General features: G+C 42.7%; 1 protein-coding gene across 8 annotated transcripts in view; it reads right to left on the bottom strand.

Annotated features, from left to right (window-relative positions):
• The window catches only part of meis2a (Meis homeobox 2a), a 79691-nt gene extending 56827 nt beyond the window's left edge, over positions 1–22864 (bottom strand). For all 8 annotated transcript variants that reach the window (XM_080294054.1, XM_080294056.1, XM_026152674.2 and 5 more), the window contains exons 1-8: positions 22655–22864; positions 21502–22353; positions 20773–20999; positions 19045–19186; positions 18703–18753; positions 18259–18309; positions 17595–17744; positions 9352–9466 (exon numbers count right to left, since the gene is read on the bottom strand). In XM_080294054.1, coding sequence (XP_080150180.1) covers positions 9352–9466; positions 17595–17744; positions 18259–18309; positions 18703–18753; positions 19045–19186; positions 20773–20999; positions 21502–21513 — 748 coding nt within the window. In that variant the 5' untranslated portion in view covers positions 21514–22353; positions 22655–22864. The remainder of the gene's footprint in view (positions 1–9351; positions 9467–17594; positions 17745–18258; positions 18310–18702; positions 18754–19044; positions 19187–20772; positions 21000–21501; positions 22354–22654) is intronic.
• Between the last annotated feature and the right edge of the window lie 231 nt (positions 22865–23095).

Genomic DNA, 23095 nt, shown 5'->3' on the forward strand with positions numbered 1-23095 from the left:
TCTCTGCCTCTTGTTTCTTTCCCTCCCTCTCTTTCTCGTATTCAGTTCCTTTTTTTTCCAGCATCCATCGCTTCCTTACTTGTTAACTTGCCTCAATATAAATCACACTTTTTTTCTGCCTCATTTTCTTTCTTATTGACTGTATGTTGGGTTGTTCTTTTTCTGTGGTGGTTGTGTTTGTTGTGCTGCTCCTGGGCTGTCCTGTAGGCCAAGATGCAGTGGAAAAGGCAGTTTTCCCCCCACCTTAAGAGCATTTTTTCCAAGGTCACAAGGTCAGGCTTCACAGATGTCTCCTGCAGACACTCAGTTGTCTACGGACTGTATCCCTGGGAGTAAGCATTTGTGCTAAACAATGCAGCTTTCCCTTCACTTTGGAAAATATTACAGTTCTTTCCTTTTTGTCTTGCTTTTTCTTGCCTTTCTTGTTTTCATTGTTGTATTTTTGAATGAAGCACCAAAGTGAGTGCAATTTTTTCCAAGGTGGGGGTTTCTGTCTCGAGATAATGAAGCAAAGCACTGGTTATCACAAGATAGTGGTGTTTTCTTGCTGCTTTCATTCCTTTAAATACTCCCCGTCTCCCTAAGTTTCCTCCAATTGTTCTAATGGGGCCTTAGTCATCCTTGCCTGATGGCAGAGGGAAAGATGCTTTTAAAAGTCTTTTTCTTCTCTTCGTATGTGTTGCCAGGAGAGAAAAATGAAAACATGTAGTAACTGTCCTAAAATCCACACCGATAGACAGATACAAAAAAAACCCTTGAGTAAGCAGGGTTGAAGGCAAACAAAGAGAAACCCTAAATGAACAGAATGACAATATTTGAACTAGAACATCTCTGTGTAGCCTCAATCTTGCAAGAAAAAAAAGAAAATTCCTGAGCTAAACAGCTTTCATTAAAGTCAAATCAGCTTGTGCTTTTTTTAGGGGGTGGAGCGTGACACTGGTAAAAGGGAAGCGATTGCACCATTTACCATGCAAGTTCTGCCTCAGAACATGGAAATGTGTGTAATTGGAACAACATTTTAAAAATACAGGCACTGAGCTATCCTTGAATATCTCACTCCTTTTCATCTCGCTTTCCCTTGTTCCTTTTTCTGTTCCTTCGTTTGATATGGTGTTCTTGCTTCCCCCTCCAAACATCTCCTCTGTATTCTGCAAATTGATAACCCTCTAAATGAATTATGGTAAATGCATAATGAAGGTTTTCTCAGCTTCAGCCCTGCAGCCAGCCAGGATGGAGCATCTCGTTTGGCATGTTTGATTCGTTTTGTTGCGCATTTAGCCCCAGTGTTCCTTCGGAGTGTTCACTGCTTGGGGCATGTAAATAAGAAATTATCCTTGCTGACTAACATGGCTAATACCTCCTCTGGGGTAATCAAAAATTATTAGACGCTTGCTTCCAATAAACATTAGGGCTCATGGCACTAACCACTGTCAAATCACTCACCTCCGCCTGCTCCCCAATAGCCATAAAATGGGTGAACAAAAGTGATCAGGTGTGGAAAAAGCACCCTGGCTACACGGAAACTGAGAGACCGCAGGACTGCTATTATGCCTAAAAAAGCAGCCCTTGGCTTTAAGAGTCATTAAAGCATGTACTAGAGTGGGAATCAGACTAGAAAATGAGCTTATCTTGCATAAAGCCCTCAAAAGCTTTGCATAAACGTGAAAGATGTGTGCGTGAAAATCAGCAGCAGAGAGGAAGAACTCGGATTGTAACACACTTCCTTTATCATCCTCCCACTCTTTTGGATGGTGGCAGCATGGTTAAAGCACTACCTGTAGGGTATAGCTGCTTTGCTCGGTTCCAAATATGCTTTAGTGTCTAAACCCTGGTTTACGCAAGAGAAAAAAAACCACACAGCAAGTGAACAAGCTTTAGCTAGCCTTGCTAAGCCACTCTACTCAACCATGTGCTGTCTTTTGGAGGGACCTTTGCTGTGATGTGCAGTTTTGACATCAGGGGAGGAGAACTGGGAGGGTGGGGGTGGTGAAAGAGATTAAAGAGCCAAGGGAGGCAGAAGAAAGAAATGAAAGTAAAAGAGTGCAAGGCCCATTGGTCAAACACAAAGGGGAAGAGAGGGAAAGGACATTTGAAGTCGGGGTTAAACTCCAAATAAGCACACCTTAAACTGGCTCATGTAAGCTAGCAGTCAAGGTTTTTGGAGTTTCCCTGCAGGTGTGCCTTTGACAGACTTGGCCCCCATAACCTCTCTCTGATCTAGAACGGGGCCTGGGGTTGGACACAGAAACTAGTGGCATCTTGCTGTCTCTCTCTCTCTCTCTCTCTCTCACACACACACACACACATGCTTACATTCTCTATAAACACACACGCACACACCAACACACCGCCAGACAAGGGGAAAACAAATCTGGTGAGGACTAAAGCAATTGGATTATCACCTCTTAAGGGTGACTTCTTGGCTGACCCCCTTCAGGCTAGCCTGCTGAAACAAGACTGAAAATTTCCTGGGAAAACACTCTCTCCCTTTAAAGAAACGAAGCACTGTCGTCCTCGTGAAAATGCAGCAGTGGCAGCATTAATGGACATGGAAATGCCCTTTGGGGCATGCGCTCAAATCCCTTTTAGCCATATTACATCAGACCCCTGTGCACTTCTCATCATCACCACATGCGCTGGTGTAATCAGCAATGGAACAAGGGTGTGTAAACCCACTGTATAATGAACTGATACAACAGCATTGCACTGTCTTTGTTTTTGCCTAAAGCCTTTGGGTAAAAGAATTTAAAAGCCACTCCCCTCCTTTTACTGGAGTTCAATCCTGATTACTTCCCTGCAACACCGTTTCCTCTGTGCTTTTTAGCTATGCTCAGCTCACTCCCAGTTAAGCTGGCCTTCATCTACTTCTCAGAGAAACAGAGGAAAAGAAAGAGAGGAAGAAAAATCTCCCCCAAGTTTCCCCTTAATGGCGTGAAACAGAAATTCTCCTCAGCTGCTGTCAGAATAATCTGGATAATTTTTTCCCTATGTTCTCCAAACATTAGTTTGCACATTAGGCTGACACAGTAAAGACGTTTTTCCTGTGGCGTAGGCTCAGTACCTGGCCAGGTTGGGCTGGGCCAAGTCACACCAGAGGCCTGTTTGTGATTATGGATCAGAGTGAAAGGAGCCAGCACAGTACTGAGGCAGAGGTCAGTGGATAGAGGGGAAAAACCAGAAGGAGAAAAGAGATGCTAAGAGAAAAAGGGAGCGTGGATGGAAGACCAAGAGGTGGTGATGGTGGTAATACTGTGGGAAGCCTATGTTACTGGAAACTGGCTGTATTGACAGTTTTTATTCTTTTACATTACCTTTTTTTCCAGTCTTTTAAGCTATAGCACAGGGTCAGAAGAAAGACAGAGAAACCCAAAAAAAAGAACGAAGAGAGAGCGGAAGGGAGGAAGGAAAGTGGGAGCTGAGGGAGCTGATCATTCTCTTTAATCACATTTTGGATGAGGGCCAGGTAGTCTGCGGAACTGAGAGCGAGACAGAGAAGGGTGAGTGAGGAGAGGAGTACGAGCGAGTCAGTAAGTGAGGGAGGGGGTGGGAGAAAGAGAAGAGGAGAGAGATGGAGGAACAAATGGAAAGAAAGGGGGAGAGAGAGGATGGGAAAGGGACTTATGGAGAGAGGGGATGAGCCTGAGAGCAGAGACCCTTGAAACAGCTTGAAGTGCAGCAGTGCTTAGGCAAGTGTGCACATATGCCCGCACATTCTATGTCTATGTGTGTGTTTGTGTGCAAGAGAGAGTGACAGCCATTCCCGTAAATGCCCGCGAATGCTGAATCCAGCAAGAATCTGGTGTTAGAGCCGAGGCTAGGAGAGATCCATTTTAAAACTATGTGCATTAACTATACTTTTCCCCATAGATTAAGCACTCCACATGAATAATTTAGTCTCTTTTATGCTAATGGGATCATGAAAGTATCCCCTCTGTACCATGTTTTCTCCCCCCGCACAGCAACACTTCTCAGCTTTCAACAATGGCCCTGCCCCTTCCCAACAAACCATCAGACAGACATGTTGCACTCTTTCCATAACAGACACCTGACTAACATGTGACTGACATGCAGTGGCATGGCTAAAGCTGAGCACCATAGCTCATTGAGAAACATTGTAGCATTGTTTGTTTTGTCATTAAGCAAGTATACCATTGGTTTATGTTAAGTGCGGGCTACTGACTGAGATATAGCAAGCTGTATGCGCGTCATGGCTGCACATACTCATGTTTAAGTTATCTCCCTGCTGATCTGGTTTTGTAAATGGCCACAGAGCCATATTACTCTTAAACTTTCTTTGCTTTTTCTGTGGTTCTCTGTTTTCTTTTGAGAGAGGAAGTGGACATATCCTGTGTGTTTATGTGCCTTTTCAGCCCTTTTTGTTCAGCCTCTGCCATCGCACACTAAAAAACACCCATGCGCACATGCGAAAACCTTGTTGCTTCAGTATTGTGTTGTGGTGAGGTGGGGGCAACTGTGTAAAAGATTATCAGTGCTCCAACAGCTGGGAGTGAGAGCCATGAAACAGCAGGGCTTGGGCTTGCATTATTGTTTATCTGTTGTTTATGGGCCAGTGTTCAGCTTTAATTACTACACTAAATTAAACTCTAACAGGCACTTAGAAGAAACCAGCTAACACATGCACATGCATACAACCTCCACCCCCCAACCAAATACACACACACGCAAATTATGCATTGTAAATACACAGACACACCTCAACGATCACTCCAGAGCTGGAGTATACGCTACTAAAATGCAACAAGGTTTCCATCTTGTGTTTACCAAAGATTGCTGTGTTTTTTTCTAATGTGATTACATGTTCTTTCTTTTTCTACCTGCACATTTGCATCTTCTTGAGCCCTGAGAAATACTGTATTTAAAAAAAGCAAAGCCAAAGGTCTGGAAACTATAAGATCCAACAGGGCTTGTTCATGCTGGGACACAAGGAGCTGAGTCCCCAACAGAAATGACCTCTTTCTAGTGAGCTCAACCACAAAGACCTTGCTGATTGGGGCCCCTAGCCAGGGCCAAAGGAACTCACCACACTCCCTACGCTTACACATATACACACACAAACACAATCATACCACAACACCATCAAGCGCAACGTGCTCCCTTGGAGCTGAACACTCAAGCTCTCCCTCTCTTTCCTCCCTTTCTCTCCATCTCTGCCTCTCTCAGTCTCTCTGGGGAGTCGGTCTATCCGCAGAGCGTGGGGATTGTTCAATTGCTGAGAAAATGTACAAAATGCTTTCTCCTCTCTTCTGTTGAGCCTTGTCCATCTACAGTAGAAGCTTGGAACAGTACAGAAAGCCCCTTTGCTCGGCACTCAAGATGTCAACGTGGATTTGGTCTTCATGCATAGCTAATAATTACAAGTGTGGACTGGAGCTGCGGCATGCTCAAACGCACACACACACACACATATGCACATACAGAAGGAGGACAAACGCATTACCTACCATGCTGAATCAGTGTTGGGGATTTACTGTTCATGACTGAGTGCATTTGACTTTACTGTGTTTGGTGTGGGCAAACGTGTAGAGTATTTCATCACACTGCTCCATCACACTTTGGATGCTTACCATATAACAGACACCTGCTTGGAAACGAGTGCTATCTTAAGGCACGCACATTCATCAAGTTTACCTCCCTGCAACTGATGTCTATGATGTTTCAAGATAAGCTTGGAAAAGCTCCAAAGGACTGTTAATCAAAATGATGTGAATGCAGAGCCAGTGTAGTTATTGTGTGTTACCTTCTGAACTGGCTCCCCTTGTATTTATTTATCTAGCTAGAACATAGGGAGTCACTCTCTGAGAGTCAGAGCGTTGATTTTGCCCCGAGGGCGATAACTCATATTTCCTTTTTTGGAGGGAAATTCTGAGAAAAGTATTTTTTTTTAAGTCTGTTAAGCGGAGGGATTCGGGTAAGGATGCAGATCTGAGAATTGTACAGAAAACTTTTTTTTTAATATGTGTCAGAACCTTAGCTGGCACTCTTTACTGACAGCTACGAACATGCTTCACCTTGGTTTTCTGCTTGACAATAAATTATTCCACACGAGGGATAATACATATTTGCGCACTTGTTAAATTGCTTTTTGGCGCAGGTTCAGAACAACGCTCAGCACTGAGATACAAGCCAAAGACTTTAGAAGAGGACTGTGTTCAAAGCGACCCTCTTGAGTCCTGTATGACGGTGCTTACAGCACTTTAAAAAAAAGAAAGAAAAAGAAACGGTAAGCAAGTGATACAGACGTTTATTCTCGTGTACATCCCCTAACAGGGAAAGGCAAAAAAAAGCAAAGTGGACTTGGTCACTGTCAGAGATCCTTTGATATTTCTGGGACAAATGGACTGGTGTCATATTTCATGCAAGGATGTTTCTAGATTAAAATTTGATTTCAGTGTTTCTCAAGCACGGATAGAACACACCTTTTAAGAGGAAAGACGGCAAAAAAAAAAAAGTTGATGTTTTTCTTGGCAGCCGAAACCTAAAAGCGGCGTGGATCTCACGCGTTCTTTTACTGTGCTCCTCTCTCACTTTCTCCCATCTATTCTGTCTTCCTCAACCGATCCACATTGTCACCCCTTTTAACAGGGGCCAAGCTGTTAAAGACCCCATTACTGAAGTGAAGCCCACATTTCACATTTTCTCTGTGGACTTGAGAGTGCGGACTACAAATTTTATGTTGAAATGTATCGAGATAGGAGGCGAGATCATGCATGGAGCGGAGTGAAGGAGAAGAGAGTCGAGGCGGGAAAGGTGGAGAGGTTGGAGAGGGAAGGCTCTGTCAGAATGGAAGGGCCAGAGTCGGGAGTCAGCGAGCGCTTCAAGCGTTAACGTAATTGCAAGAATGTGAAAAATGAGGCGGCGGGGCTCCCGAGCGAAGCGAAAGGTCAGAGCATGCCTCACACAAAACAACTGGCTAGAGGACGGCCTCATTAGACCATTAAATCAGCTGCCCTTGGTCTTTTTCCCTTTTACTCTCTTAGTCATTTTTCCTCCCTGATCCTACTTTTTCACCTTCTCTGCTCTTTAACCTTTGTACTTCTGTGGTTCTTCAGCTTTGTTCAAATCTCCACTTCTCTTCTAAGCTGCTTAGTTTGTGTTTTTTCTAGCGGCTAAATATTTTTGAGCTGGTGGATTTTGCATTTAACACTGCGTGCAGGTCAGGCTGTGGACCTGATCTAGTCTAGGTCTATCTTGGCCCAGAACGCGGTGCTATACCGTAACTGTCTTTGGCCCGTATTGATTGGCTGTTACTGGATACGGTGGGGAAAGGAGTCGATAAGTGCTCTGTGGATTACAGGTCACTTGTACTTATGTGTGTAAGATAATCAATAGGCAGTGCATTTCTTTCTCTCATCCCCTTCCTCTTTCGGTTGCTCTTCATCTCCCGTGCTTCTTTTGCAATTACAAAGAGGAGTGCAAAAACTCTACGTGTGCTCTGTCCTCTGATCTGTCATGCTACGTTTTTAACTAATACTATGACTTCAAAGCAGAAAATCCATTTAAATCACAGCAATTTCTTGGATTTTTCTTTTCTAAAGTTTTAAGTATAGTTCAACTCATAAATCACTTGGCCAGTAAAATCGGCCTATATTGGTCGATGTCGAATATATTAGTACTGTCTGATATATACGTATATTTTTTTGCATAACATAATGCAGAAAATGTCATCACATAGTTTGTTGACTTAGCAGCTCTGTCTGCATTGCTAATGCTCTCAGCACTGTCTGCGGAGCACATGTAGCAGATTAGCATTAGAGCTGAGCAGACGGTTTTGCAGAGTAAGTTTCCACCTAGTTTGCGGTTAAATAAATAAACAACAATGTCATCATTTTCAATATAACCCTAGCATACTGTACGTATACCTACGTGTATGAAAATGAAGTATGTCATTTTCAGACAGATACTGTATTTGCATGATCCAGTATCAATCAGGTCCTAGTTTTAAGACATTTGAGACATTTAAGACATTTGTTGCATAACAAAATGTCCTGTTTATGCTGTCTGTGAGCATGCAGGGCACTCTGTAGTGTCTTTAACCAACAGATAGTTCTGCATCTGTCACAGGAAGAGGAAAAACAATGCCTAAGTAGATTTATTAAGGGTCGCATTATGATCAAGAATTCTTTCCTTGAACAATGTTACTGAGACATATCCTATTACTTTACCAGTCTTAGTTATTTTTCCAACCAGGCTGTGATTCAACTAGTTCTGACACAACTGACCACAGATGTCTGCTGTGGTCAGTAATGTTTCAGGGGCTTCCGTCTAAGGAGCAGGAGATGATTTAAATAGCCCCACCACAAAGTACACATCATCAATACATTTGACTGCTTATTGGCAAAATGATAGCACAGAACAGGCAGAGCGAGCAGCTTTGCTCTGTGAGCGAGCTGGTATCGGTGTGTATCTGAGTCTGCTTCTGTGTTTAGACAGCGTGATGAAATTTCATGAAAAACTCTGGACACTGCCAGAGGGCACCCATGGATACAGAAGAGACCCACAAAAGCACACATCTCTGGTGCATTCAAAACAAGATGAAGACAAGAGAAGTGGGGTCAGGAACTCTTCATCTGCTCTCTCGGTTCAGGCAGCAGATTTCACTTTTAATCGACTTTAATTTTACACGAATTTAACGCTCGCTTTCATATAGAAACTTACCTAACAGCACGTACATTTGACAATTTTCATGTCAAAACTGATACCGACCGTGACAAAAATACGAGGCAGGTCGCTGTGACTCAAACACACTATCTGTATTAAATTCAAATGCATTTGATTTGAAATGCATTATAAGTGTTTGGCAGGTCGTGTAGTAGATAACACAAGGCTCAGTGAGACATAATTAGGGGCTGTTGTGCAGGCAAAGTTAATATGGTTTAAATTCAAGAAAGAACTGGCAGAAATATACTATTAATCACCAGCTTTTGTTCAGCTCTCTAAATAGCAACACTTTGGAAAGCCTTTTACTAGGTTGGTATGGTATTCCTGTGGCTGTTGCTGGTATTTCAGTGCGAGTACAACAGTGGATAAGCATGTTCATTTTTAGGTGTGACTGTGTTTACATGGATGCCAGTCAAAAAATTGGATAATCCAAAGTGCAAAAGGAAAAGGACTGGGACATGTGTAAAGAGAGATGTGCCACCTATTCACTATAGAGCTCACATTAGACAGGGTTAAAGTGAAGAGTTGGCAAATCCATGCGTGATGATTAATATGTCCTGCATAAATCTATGTATGTTTATGTGCTAGGGCTTGAGCGCAAAACTAGACCAATGTGTGCGCATGTGTTACGAATGTGCATGCATGTGCATGCCCATTTCTGTACTGACTCACCTTGCTCACTGCTGTTGTCACCGCTTTGTGAAGCATGTCCCCCGCTGGAGGGCCCCGGTGTGCCGGCTGAGTGTGTGGAGGTGGCGTCATCGTGGTCTCTCCAGGAAGCTGGGTTCTGAGGTTTGAAAAAGGAGAAAGCGAGCGTGGGATCCATCCATCCATCCGTGCATCCAACCACATTCCCCATCCAAACCACAAACCAGGAGCAGAGAGAGAGCAGGGAGGGGGAGAAGTTGGAGGAGAAGAAGATAGAGAGGAAAGGAACACAGAGAGAGAGAGAGAGTTCATATGAGAATGCTGGAAATGTGAAAGTGACATCTGTAAGAGTCTAAATGCATCGTGAAGGTCCTTGGCCTGTTTGTTTCCGCAGCTTTTTTTCTCCTTTATTTCCCAGCTAGCAGATAATCAAAGTAGCTACAGTGATTGAATAGAAACAAACGAATACACCAACGCAACTGGCTATAAGTCAAAACGCTGTAATCAAAGTGTTTCATTAATGTATGAGGGCAAAACAAAGCACCGTTAATGTGGCATTTGATTTTGAACATTGCAAGTAGAGCGCTTGTGAGTAATAGTCTAAACACATATGGCGGAGCCCAGTGCAGTTCATTTGTACCATAACCAATTGAGACTTCCGTGTCAAGTGAGAAATATAGAGGTAAAAAGTCCAAACACACCACAGCCGCCATTAATCATTACCACTGTCAGAAATGAAAATAAGATATGACAGTGATTCTCCTGCTAATCTGCCAAAAATGTGTACACGCCCACACTGACATACACACACGCCCACAGAGGCTTGCTGAAATACACTTATGCACACATGCTAATGACATAATAGAGCAAGAAGTATAAACACAGATGCACGCACACTCACTTTCATATATACAAAGGCATCGTGAAAAGAAGTGTTAAAATCCCTGCTGGCTAACTTCAAAGAAATAACCATAAACAAATTCATAGCTTTTAAGTTGACTTTATTCTCTCCTGCCCTACGTCCAGCTCAATTTCTCGGCTCCTCTTCTCTTTCCTGGTCATTCCCACTCCCCTGTCAGTGCACACAGGGAAACAGGATTTTCTACTGTACAGGAAAGGCTTTATCAGAGCCACATGAAGGCAGACTAGAGCTGGAATTTCCTCTGCCATTCAGGCAATAGAGGGACAGACTGATCACGTCATATACTACATCTGTGCCCACAAACACAGACTCAATCGGCTACGCACTCCAAACAGCCTCTCGCACAGAGTTGATACGACATCCTAGCTCACGCAGCCCTCGCTAGTCTTTCCCAGTTTAACATGTCACCTGAGTATGATGACAAAATGTTGGCAAACTTGAGCCTAACGTTGTCTGGGGCCCGAGAGAAGCAGCCCCTTGAGCAGAGCCCAAGCCAAACAAACACAGGCCTGCACCAAGGCTTCCCACAAACCTCAACCCACTTCTCAGTTCCCGCTACGTGTTTTTTTCTCCCTCAAACACACATAAACACATATACATACATATGAAAGTAGAGGGAAAATGTACATGCCACAGTATATTCCTAGAAACAGACCGTTTTTACCATTTTGTCCAACTTGAGCAGAGTTTCTGATGAACTTTTCCCTCAGTCCCCACCAGAGAGGAGCCTGCCTGCTTGCCTTTGTGCCCCAGTCAGAGTAAGCTGTACTCGAAGAGGACAGACAGGATAGAGCCTGGAGACTAATCGAGGTTCGCAGGGAAACAGAGACTAAAGACACGCCGCTGCCGAGGTCCCCTGGGCACACAGTCCTGATGTGCTGGTGCTTGTTCTGCTGCGGAGGCGAGGCTGCTGCTATGCCTGTAAGCGAGGCCCTTTTATCTGCTAAGTTTTTTGGGGAAGGCGGGCTGTTTTCTCAAACAGCTTGGAGCTGAAAACAGCAGACAGAAACACACAAGACCCTTCAGACCCCGCGCTCCACTCAAGGCCCTCTCAGCGTCAGCTGTTCACCGGATGGCAATCAGATAAAGAGCTCAGAGAATTACTCAGAAGAGGGGTAAGAAGACAACGTGAACAATAGCCCGTGCGTGGGTTTTAGCCCTCCAGAGTGAGTGAAGGGGAAAGTGTCCCCGTACTGAGAGCGATGGATGATTACGATGTGTTCACTCTCTGGGCCACTGATCAACACATGGAACACTTCATGGGAACGAGGTCTGTTGTTATAGTAATTCTCTGTTATTCTCAACACAGCGCAGGCTAAGTAAAATCCCTAATGTGGGAAAAGCCCATCAACCCCCTGAAAGCAGTCTAATTTTGTCTTTGTCGTGTTCAACACAGAGGGAAGGAAGAAAGGAGAGGTAAAAATCCCAGACTCCCAGAGTGAATAGTGTGTTTAAGCAGAGCTGGGCTCTGGGCTCTCAGAACGGGCTGTTGTTGTTCCAAGAGAAGAAAATGACTGGGTTCTACTTCCTCACAATGAGACACCCACTGCCGGCGAGACACAAGACAGACCTGAAAAACTGTGCTCACTGCTCTCACACATGCCTGCTCTCTCATTCTATCTCTCCCTTTAACACTTGCCAGCCACGGCCACAGCCAGCTATGGTTTTAATGCAACAGTGGAATCGATAGGACTTAATTTAGCTATCATTGCAGAGTAATGTGTCATTTTTAATGGCGCTGGCACTAAATTAAATTCAAAGACACCTCATCTAATGGTGTAAAAGGGAATGATATTTTGCTGTGATTTGCTACCCTGTGGATTTAATGGGCCTTTATGTGGGGATGTAGATAAAGCTTTGTTAGTTTGGCTCTTACAGTGGAAAAAGAAGACTGCAGCACTTTATATGACCTAATAATAATAATAGAGTGCACACAAGACCAATGCATATGCAGTGGAGCGCACACTTCTCTTTTAGTACCTGTAAGTCACCGCTCATTCATAAGCGTGTGTACAAAACAAGACAACGAATATCAAAACAACAGTGTTAACTTTCCACACTCAACAAGGCGACAAAAGCAACAGCCTTTCCTCCCTATGAATAATTTAGTGGGTCTCTCTAAGCTATGGCGGGTGCATCATCAGACACTGCGCCGTGCAACACAAACACACACAACCATTTTGCCACAACCCCTGTGGGTCTGATAAAGTTCAAACAAGTTGCAGGAAAAAAAATCATGTCACACAAACAGTCTTCAACCTACACAAAAAGTGCTCGAATAAAACAGGGGAAGATGCAAAAGAGACAAAAAGGGCCTCCAGCCCATGTGACTATTCCCTAAAGCTGGGCATAATTAGGAGTCAAACACGGTTCACTCCATGCTCCTCGCTAATTGTGTTAAAGAGCAGTGTTACCAGGAGGAAGAGGAGAATGCCAGCAAGCAAACACACATACATGTGCAGGAGGAAACGCGCACACAAATGTACACAGCAGGACTAGATAGAGAATAAGATACAAAAGAAGAGGGGTCTCTAGAGGCAGCCTTTTCTATTTGCTGGGGTTAGCAACTGGCGGCTGCTAATACAAGTTGTAATTAATATAAAAGCAGGAGACAATATGGGAAGGAAGGCTCGTAGTGCAGCCAGGCCGCAGGAGAGTGGGAGAATGCTGCCGTCTCCTCTGCCACTGTCCCCTGTTTCTCATTTACAAACACCTGCCTGGCACAATTTCACTTCCCTCACTGCACTCTGCCTACATCCCTAGGAATTTCAAATAAAATTGATTTAGCAGCATCATTGAATTTCCCTCAAAAATTCCCCAGAAACCTGGAGGGAAAGGGGGAAATCTGGTGCAGTAGCAGCAGTGTAACACAGGCTGAGAACGACTAACCTTGTGAGTCTGTGCGTGTGTGTGCGTGTGTGTGCGTGCGTGTGCACGTATGTTGAGCTATCAGTGCGCGGAGCAGCTACAGAGATCCTGTGCCGAACATGTAAGGAATCGCTGACGCACCAGAAACACACGGCGCCGTAAATCATGAGGCGATGTGACATTTCAAGACACATCTTGCCACATGGCATAAACAAAGAAAGAGAAAAACTTCTCACACATTTCTGTTGCGTTGAGCTCGTAATTATATACAGCCACTTCAGAAAAGTGTAGGTGCACTTCCATTGAACGGCTAAGCATTTACAACCCCCTCAATTACCCACAATATAAAAAGTCCTTAATTTAGCAGCTAATAATTCACCACAGCATGTTTTAACAGACAAGGAGGATTGTCTGATTGTATTTATGCCTGAAAACTTTCTCTGAGGCAAAAGCTGTTTTACTCGCTGTAGTACATTATGTGTGCAAAGAAAGAAGAGATTACGTTTTTTTTTTAAAAGTGATTCATGGGTTTGGCACAGCTTAATATGATATATCCCAAAAAAATCAAATGGCAAAAAAAAATGTTATAAACACTTGTGCTTTCATTCATTCCTTTAAAATAACAATGTACAAGTTAATATAAATCTCCTGATCACTGCAGTCATTTACACCATGCTTTCAGCCAAATATAGGGGAGTGCGGAAGATGCAACAAGTTAGCATAGCCTCTCTTCAGCCACCATACCGATGATTAGATATGCCTGCCAACAAGGCCCTGCCACTGAACACAATTCAAATAGGAAATGTAAGGCCAGACATCCCACCATCACAAAACAATTGCGTAGAACAGACAGAGCGTCCCAAGTCAACAATGCACTGTTTTCATGATATCCAAACGTAGTCGGCCCTCGAGGAGGACAAAGCTAGTAGAATTAGAACACCTCCAAAACTGAGAAATTGCATGGTTCAGCAGGCAAGCTTGGCCTGAGGGCTCGCTGTCCACAGGCAGAGGGCTGCGTATGCGCTGCACTATGCATAGTGACGTACAGAAATAGGACAGGATCTTCCTGGGCACGCACCTCCACAAATACACACACACACACTTATGCACAGGCTCAAGATGAGCTATTGCATTACTTGATTAAACCTGTGACATCAGTGCATTTGACCATTGGTCTACAGCGCCCAGAGCCTTTATCAGAGCTAGAGACCTAAGCAGAAAAGGCTTTTCCTCCTGTTTTCTACAGCCAAGCAAATTGCAAAATAAGCTATACCATAACTATGAGCACTTTCACTCCTTGAGGAAAGATCTCCAAAACAAAGCAGTGGGATCTTTGAATGCAACAGAGTTTCTGTCTGGCAAATCTTAAACTATGCAGAAATTCTACTGCAGTCGCAGCATTATAATGCATATGCATAAAAGAAATGAGAACCCTTCTGCTAATAGCTTGACTAAAGAAGCGGCACAATAGCACAAGAAGACACAAAGGCTAATTCATTAGAACAGATAATACTCAGACACTGTTAATTCTATTTGTCTCCCTAATTGGATGTAGCATAGAAGAGACAGAAATTTTATTCATTAATTAAAAGACGAGAGCAAACCAGTGACAAGTGCACACACATACACACACCAACCTTTTGCAAAACTACACCACTGTGTGTGTGTTTTTTTTCCTATCACCCTTCATGTGTAATACAAATTCTATTTTTCCTTTAAATATGATTGAGTCAATCTGAGGAGGGGCAATGAGTTAGGAAACACTGGGTGGGCTACATGCTTGAGATAGTCACCGCAAGCGAATGAGGGAAATCAACAGTGTCAGTGAGGCCTTATCCTGATATATGCTGTAAGCCAATCATCTCTAAGACCACGCTGCATTCAAATGTAAATACAACTACACTTTAAAGCTCCGCAGTAAGGTATGAGGAAGGGACAGGAACGAAAAAGAAAGCGATAGAAAGGAAGGGGTAACACAAACATGCACACATAAAAAACAAGCTCAACAGGCTGCCTCCTCACTGAAGAGCCTGATCTTCTCCAGAAAAACCGACTTTCACCAAATGAGATGTAGCCCAAGGCTATATATTAAAAATGCATATCAAAGCAAAGAAAAATGGACGTGTGAGATTCTAACTAAATAAATTAGCATATCTAACTATCAAGCCGCCTTCCTCTCCTCAATGAGATGCGAGGACAAAAATGAATAATAAAATAGAGCCCAATAATAGAAGTGAATAGATAGAATAAATAAATCAGGACAAGAGTGACAGAAATTGTTTCCCATCCATCGGCACAGTTTGGCAGCCAAATGCCTTTTTTGGGGGAGGATGGGGGGTGTATTGTGTCCAAATACTGAAAACACATTTTCGGTATGCAAAGCTGGACGCTTTTCAAATAGATGTGGCAATGACTGCTAGAGCAGTTAACTATTTATTACAAGGTTTTTAGATCATAGCTGCACTATACTGTAGTTTCGCTTTCTTCCCCTTTCTGCAAATATTATTCCCACTTAAGCATCATGAGGTGCACACATGTTCTCACACACTGCCCTGCACCTCTATTTATTAAAAACAATAAGCTGGAGTATGTATGCTTCCATAAATTGTAGCCATTATTTTAAAAAAAATCCCTACTCTGCACAGACACAGCTCTGAAAGCAAATAAGGAGAGAGAGGAAAAGAAAAAAAGACTTTCTCCTGCTTTAGTAAAATCCAGCCCAGCAGTTAGGTATAATAAAAAGTTCATTGGTGCCACAAAAGTGAAATAAATCCCTCAAACTTAAATAGCTAATGAGGTGGTCATTTCAAACAACCCCGAGATAAATGGCTTGTCATGCAACCTTCTTTGTTTATTGCTGCTCCTGATTTGCTTTATTGGCATATTTAATTTTCTAATTATCAAAATATTTCTTACAAGTGGACTGATGACAAAGCTGGTGTCTGAGCACTGGAGGCACCATTGGAAATTGGCTTGAGTGCCAACCATCTGCCATGAAACTAAACAGGCTAGTTTATCTAATCTCTGCACTTTAAACAACAGCATGCCTCATTTCTACACTTGTGTTGGAGGGCCACAATGTTGCCGTTTTGACCGTTTCTCAAACCAGCATCGGCATCTTCGGGCTAAACACGCTTCGCTTCACCTTGTGTGACGCGCTGCGTGGCCCTGCACAGGCGACGGGCTTTCAAAGGGAATCCACTAGGCCTATAGCCAGACCCAACAGATGCAGCGCAGAGACTTTGCATAACACTTAAATCTGCTTTAATTCCTAATAGGCTTGGCCTTGTGCTGCGCAGATATTAACTAGTCACTTTGTTACACTAGCCGATTTCCCTCCCAGCCCGCCACCCCCACTAAAACATTAGCTTTATCGCAGACATAGAAGACGCAGTAATTCACAAATATGAACTTAGTACTACACTGTCAGCTCTATCCATACTGCGGAGGGGGGAGTTAGAATCTGTGTTTATTACGCCGAAAATGTACAATTTAAAGCAGACAATCGATCTTCAAATTTAAAGCTACTGTACTTCAGGTGCATATAATTGAATTTAGCATTATGGAGCCTCCAGCCATAAAGGGGGGGGGGGGGGGGTCGCAGAGGAGAAAGCAACTGCAGAGCAAACCACACGGCAATCAATACGAAACAATTAAACACATTAACATCAACAGCAATGGAAGGCCTCCAGACGAACCATCATATGCCTTGTGAACTTGACATTGATGGTAAGCCTTTAGCTCTGAGATCTCTTTCAATAGGCTACCACTTTCTCCACCTCTGCAGCAAAATCCACAGCTTTACGCGCAGGCCATATTCAGCTCCCACAGCCCCCAAATATAAAGCCTTTTTCTTTTTAAATATTGGCCTAAAGCTAAAGCTTACCGTTGATACCCTGCTTTAACGTTAAACCTGCGTAACAGATAATTGCCTCGCGTTTTTTTTTTACGTCTTTTTTTCAGCGTGCCACTCTCCACGAACGCAGGGCAGCGATTTGCACACGCGCACGCGCACCCTTTATCACGCGCACGTACACACCCACTCAAGCCTCCAGCACGCAAGCAAGCACGGACGCGTTATGCACACATGACTGCCCCTAATCAAAAGACTAAAACAATAACTCACTCTATTGTATCACATCTAGCTTTTGACCTTAGAACATCGATCGGCAGATTTTCCTTGCAGAACAGAGCATGCTCTATTTACTGATGGCACAGCAGGGTCACACACACTGAGCAGAAGCTAAGTAGCCCCCAAAGTTGGCTCTATTAGATAAATCAAACAATGTGATTATTATAAAATTATTGTTTTAAATATATATATATTTGAATATGGTCGATTGCTACTCAAATGCATTGTTTGCTGAAAACTAAGGGCTCATGTGTCCCTGGTCTTTTTCAGCAGCAGATGCGCATGCAGACAGACAAAAACAGCACATAACAAATTACGAATACAAAAAAAGCTCGTGTTACTCACGTGATCTGCAAGATTGGTCGATGATCCCGAAAGTTCTTCGTGATCTGATTTTGAGCTGCCATCCCGTTCGTCAATAACTAGATCTATTGGCATTTTTCCTTTCAAACAACTGATGTACCGGTGGCAAAAATTGTCGCAGAGCTCGTGCACCTAGAAAGGGGAACAAAACACCTTTTCTCAGGATGGGGAAACGCTTCAGCCAGGTCCAAGAATAACTTCAATTAAGAGGCATTATCGGCGGCGAGGAAACAATAGTGAAATTGTTGCAGAGCTTATTAATCTCCTGAGGCCGGAGCAACAAGTTGAACGACGAAAAGAAATAATAATAAACGGCACGCCGTAAGCTGGCGAAATAATGAGTAGCTGAAACCAAATCTGCAGATCAATAACAATGAGCAACGTGGGCAAAGAGGTTCTAACATATTTTATCAATATCCACTTCATCTGCATCGATAGTTGGCTAAATAAAGCAGCATATTTTATGAAAATGAGCATCATCAGAACGTCTCTCGGTGCATTTATTTTCTTGTTCTTTTTCATATCCGTGATATATGTACAGCAGTGATTACCTCTAGAGCACATTTAGTGATATCGCTTACACTGCAGTCATATTGTGCGTGTGGTAGGTGAAGTTTAGAGAGCGTAAAGATATATAAAAAATTACCTTTTCTAATTCCAAGAGGTGAAACCGTAATACTTGTATGGCTTGTATCATCTGAGTGGAAAAAGAGCAAAAATAACAATTAAAATTACAAAACTGACAAGATTAATGTATATGTACATTTTTTCGCCTCGGAAGTGAGAACGGGCTGTTGTGTCATAAAATAGTTATGAGTGCACGACAGTCAGCGAGAGCATGCAAATATTATATATTTTTTAACTTCTAACACTTCTAATATGTGATTACACAGTGGTCAGCTGGGTAAGTTAGATGGGAAGATTGAACAATGACAGCGGCAAATGTGGTCACACAGCCTCAATTCTAAACTGATCTGACATCAGTGCGGAAGTCTAAATCATATGTTCACATATTTACTTCGAGATGCTGTGGACATTTCAGTATACCGACGGCGGGAACTGGAAGTGGGAGACAAAGAAGTGCGCTTACCAAATTGTCCAACTCTGGATTTGATGAAAATAAAGGTTTTTCTGCTCGGACCTAAAACAATACACCAAATGTCAAAGTTAGTTTAGCATGAAATGTGTGGAATGTGGCCCACAGCTACAACTTTAAATTGAAAAAAAAAACAACAACAACAACAACAACAACAAAAAGCCAAAAAAAAGAAGCAAAAACTTGTGTTTTAAGTGAAAATTCTGTAATTAACAACAGTCACAAATAATTAAAAAGGGAACTTTTTATTGTAAAAAGAAAATAAAGCAAGCGGAAAACTATTTGCCGTGACGCAGACACACCATCCAAAAATATTTTTTAAACTGCAAAATTGACCTGTTTGGCAAAGACTGCAATGTCCTCATTGAAGGAGTCTGAAGAGCAGACATCGCCGCCTGCTACGCCGGGCTCCCTCGGAGTACACGTCGCCAACTCGCACTTCTCAAAAACCAGTGCGAGGAGTGGAAATAAAGGGTGACTGCAAGAGGGGAAACACGGCCTGAGTACAAACAGCACACCGGCTCTACAATGCCCACTGTAAAAAATGTCCAGTCTACCTGCGTATTAGTCGGCTCCCTGCTCTTCAAATTCTTACTGCAACTAATAATAACAATAATCATAATTAAAAAAATATTTTATCTCGATTTTTGTTTTTACTTTTATCCCGCTGTCTAGTTGTTTCTTTGTTTTTTATTACTCTACTATCAAAACATGTCTTAAAATATGTTAAAAATGGACGGCGACAATTAAAACAGTGTGTCTGATTTTAGAAAAGTCTTCTTAGTCGTTTTCTAGTAACACATGCATGTGGACAACCCCGTTTGGTACATTTTCTTTTACCAATTGAGGTCTCATATGTTATTAATCGACTCGAGACAGACATTTCTTGCAGTGCGAAAGACAAAAGACTGAGAAGTGAACAAAACTTCAAACAAAACACAAAGCTGACTGTCGACAGATTTCAGTGGAATTTTAAGAAATTATACGGTTGCCAGGGATAAAAACAAAAACACAGAGTTACACTTAAGACGTCGTCACCGAAGACTTTAATATTATTATCACTGCTGTTTTAACACAGGCCTACATCTTCATCGTTTCACAGAGGTGAAATGTGTAAACTCTATCTTCCAGTTGTTACAGTCATCCAACATCTTGAGGCAATCGCCCAAATCATTTTAAAATGCAGATCATAATTTCAGCAAACTCCTTATTTCTATCACCAGCGATAACTGGATACATCTGACAATGGCTTTTTAGTTAATTGTGATAAGTATATATTTAGGTATTAAAGAGAATAGAGTCAATTTCCCATATGAAAACGCAAGAAAAATAGAAATGATGAGCTAGATTTACTCTACACCACATCCCAGATTATATCGGGATTATAGCACTTACTGTGTACGTATTAGTGAGCATTATCTGTAATCATTATTTTTTTTGCCCTCAGTAGTAAGTAGCCTGCCAGTTCTTACATTATTGTAGATTAATGTGATAAAATTATAAAGACATTTAATGTGTTGTAACGCGCTGGCTGTGTATGTGTGTGTGTGTGTATGTGTGTGTGTCACTGCAAACTATTTTTGAAACCCTTTACAATATATTTGCATGCAGGAACAAGAACGTTTTAATAAGTATAGCCTGTGTTTACGATGGAGGAATATTAGTGTGCAGCGATATTACAAGGCACACTTTGCACTATGGAGCAATTGCAATGATGTTAAAAAATAATTTTTTATCATAATTCTTTGCAGTCTCTGTATTTGGAGGTTGGACTATGAACAGCGAGCTTCCATGTTATTCTACAGCTTGTATTTCAAGCTTAAGGCTCATACTCTTACTTACTGCAGGCTGCTCGATGCCTTGTACAATGAGTGTAAAATTACACATCAACAAAACTCCCCTAACCAACAATAGAGGTCCAAAATTGCGGTCAAACCTGCACAAAACACTATTTAAATTTAGTAGTGGGAGAGAAACTCCAACAAAGCAAACTTAAAGAAAAGCTGCAAAGTTGAGGGGGGGAAAGGTGCGTGAGCGCGTATAAGATCCGTGTGTAAACCTTACCCATAAATTTGATCTTTATCCCTCTTTAAAGCGTCGTTGACAGCGGAGCCCATGCTGGTGGGCATAACGTTCGGATGAGGAGCGTGGGCTCCGTAGTGCTGGCTGGCGTGCAGCGGCGGTCCGTGGTTCAGGTGGTGGACCTGGGGAAGCGGCCGGGGAGCATGCGGGTCCCCGTACATCGACGCCGGGACTCCGTCCATCCCACCATAATGGGCCAGCTCATCGTACTAGGAATTAAAATTAGAACAAAAGTCAGCCGACTTTCCGGTTAAGCTACTTTTTCTTTTCTTAACAAATGTATAAAGTAAAGCATGCCGTGTCATTCTGAACAAACTCAAAGAAGAAAGTAAAAAAAAAAAAAAGCGTTCGCAGTGGAAAATTACGCTGCAGCCAGGGCAGAAAAGTGTGATATATTATATCTGCTACTCGGTGTGTCATTACCAAAAACATAATAAGTTGGGAGCTCCGCGGAACAGAGTTTGGTGGGCGAATAGATCGAATTAGTTTGGAGTCCTCTGTGAAACTGCTCCACGGCTGTCGTGGAGGCTGTCGGTAAAAGTAGAGGCTGTCACTTTGCTTGAAGAGTGAGAGCGCTGCAAAAATGTCAAATATAACTGCTTTGATGGGAATACTTTGTAAATTTGCCACCACCCGACAAGAGGTTAGCGATACGATGGCCTCCCTACAGTGGATTTGAACAGGTAAGTGTAGCAGATTTAAAAAACCTACCCTTTGCGCCATCAGGCTGCGCTCCAATAAACTCCTGAATCTGTCGTATATTTAATATCCCAGTCCCGGTTAGAAAGTGATTTAGTGGCAAGATTCCTTTTTCAACCAACTTTGCGAACTCTCCTATTCGCCAGTGTGGTTCAGTTGAAAGCGTAGCATCAGGGAGTTTTGCAATTTTTCTTGTTTACCCTCTTTCCTGGAAAAAAAAATAAAAAATGCGCCAAAGTGAAGGTTACAATCGGCCCATCAACAACCTGCATGTAACTAAACTGTCGTGTCTCATGGCTTTTTGCCACTCCAGCTGTCAATCAAAGCCAGAGGTTGTCAAGGTAATGAATGAATGACGGTTGGTGATGATGTTCAAGAGAAGGACGAATCTTTTTAGTCCGTTTTCATCCCGCAAGTCCGCGTCTCCTTTAATGCCTCCAGATCGCTATCTTGTTTTATTATCACTGTAAAAAAAAAAAAGAAGAAAAAAAGAAAAAAGCAGTCGAAATTAAGAGATTGCGATTCAGATCTCTCCTTTCTTTCCCCCGTAGGTATTTCGTCTATCTGGCGAGACTGAGATGAGTGAGTGTCAGCGAGTGTTGGCAGGTTGGCTGCTAGCTTGCTTATAGAAACAGAGTCAGTTCGCAGCGCTGAGCGGTGGGCGAATGAAATGACGGATCCCGGAAGTAGTGGTGGCCATAGCCAGTCCTACAGCAGCTCCAGAAAAGAGAGAGGAGAGACCAAATCTTGTGATATGCAGAGTATATGCGAGGCACAGGGACGACTTCAACTCCACACTGGGGGTAAAAAGCCAACGCAGAACAGCTCCAACTCCCACCCAATTCTTCTTCGCCGATAAGCGTCCTAAAGAAACAGCAGAAAAAGGTTGAATGAGAGAGGTTTACCAGAGCGGGCACTTGTAAACACTTCGGCTACAAATGCTCCGAGCTGAACTAAACATAACACCGACTGAATGTATCTGCATGAATTATGAAAATAATAATAACAACAATAAAATGCTACATTTAGAGCAGAATTGCGCACTACGAGTCCAAACTTTTACGCACGGCAAAATAAATATTTTACGTCTTTATTTTCATTGATAGAAAGCTATTACAACGAGATCTTATGAATGCTGACTTTAATATATGAGCACGACGCTTACTTGTTTTCTGTTTTGTGGTTATAAGCCGGTGTGCATACTCAGTATCTCAGTAATACCTCCTAATCTCACTGCTAATTATTGCTCTGGTCTTTTTAGCAATTAAACGGCGCGCAGCACCCCTCTAAGCCCAGAATGAACTTTTCCAAGCGGAAAAAAAGCTTTTGTGGAGAAAGTAATTTTGTGTGTTTCTTTCGTCCAATCCCGTCTCTTGATAGAACCTCGTTCCTTACCTCAGAGTAGTCAATTATCAAAGCTCCCCGAGATCATCAATCATGTGTGGAGATTGAAGTTTAGAGGAGGAGCAACGCTCCGGCCATCGATTGCAGTGAAGCCCTCTTTGGAGCCTGAGCACTTTTACGCTCAAAACAGAAGCAGGCCATCTATCCCCTTTAATATTTAGCTCCATCAGTGCTAATATGGCATCATGGCTGTATTGATAGG

The sequence above is a fragment of the Astatotilapia calliptera genome, chromosome 19 (genome assembly GCF_964374335.1).
Source record: "Astatotilapia calliptera chromosome 19, fAstCal68.1, whole genome shotgun sequence".
In the NCBI taxonomy this organism is placed as follows: Eukaryota; Metazoa; Chordata; class Actinopteri; order Cichliformes; family Cichlidae; genus Astatotilapia; species Astatotilapia calliptera.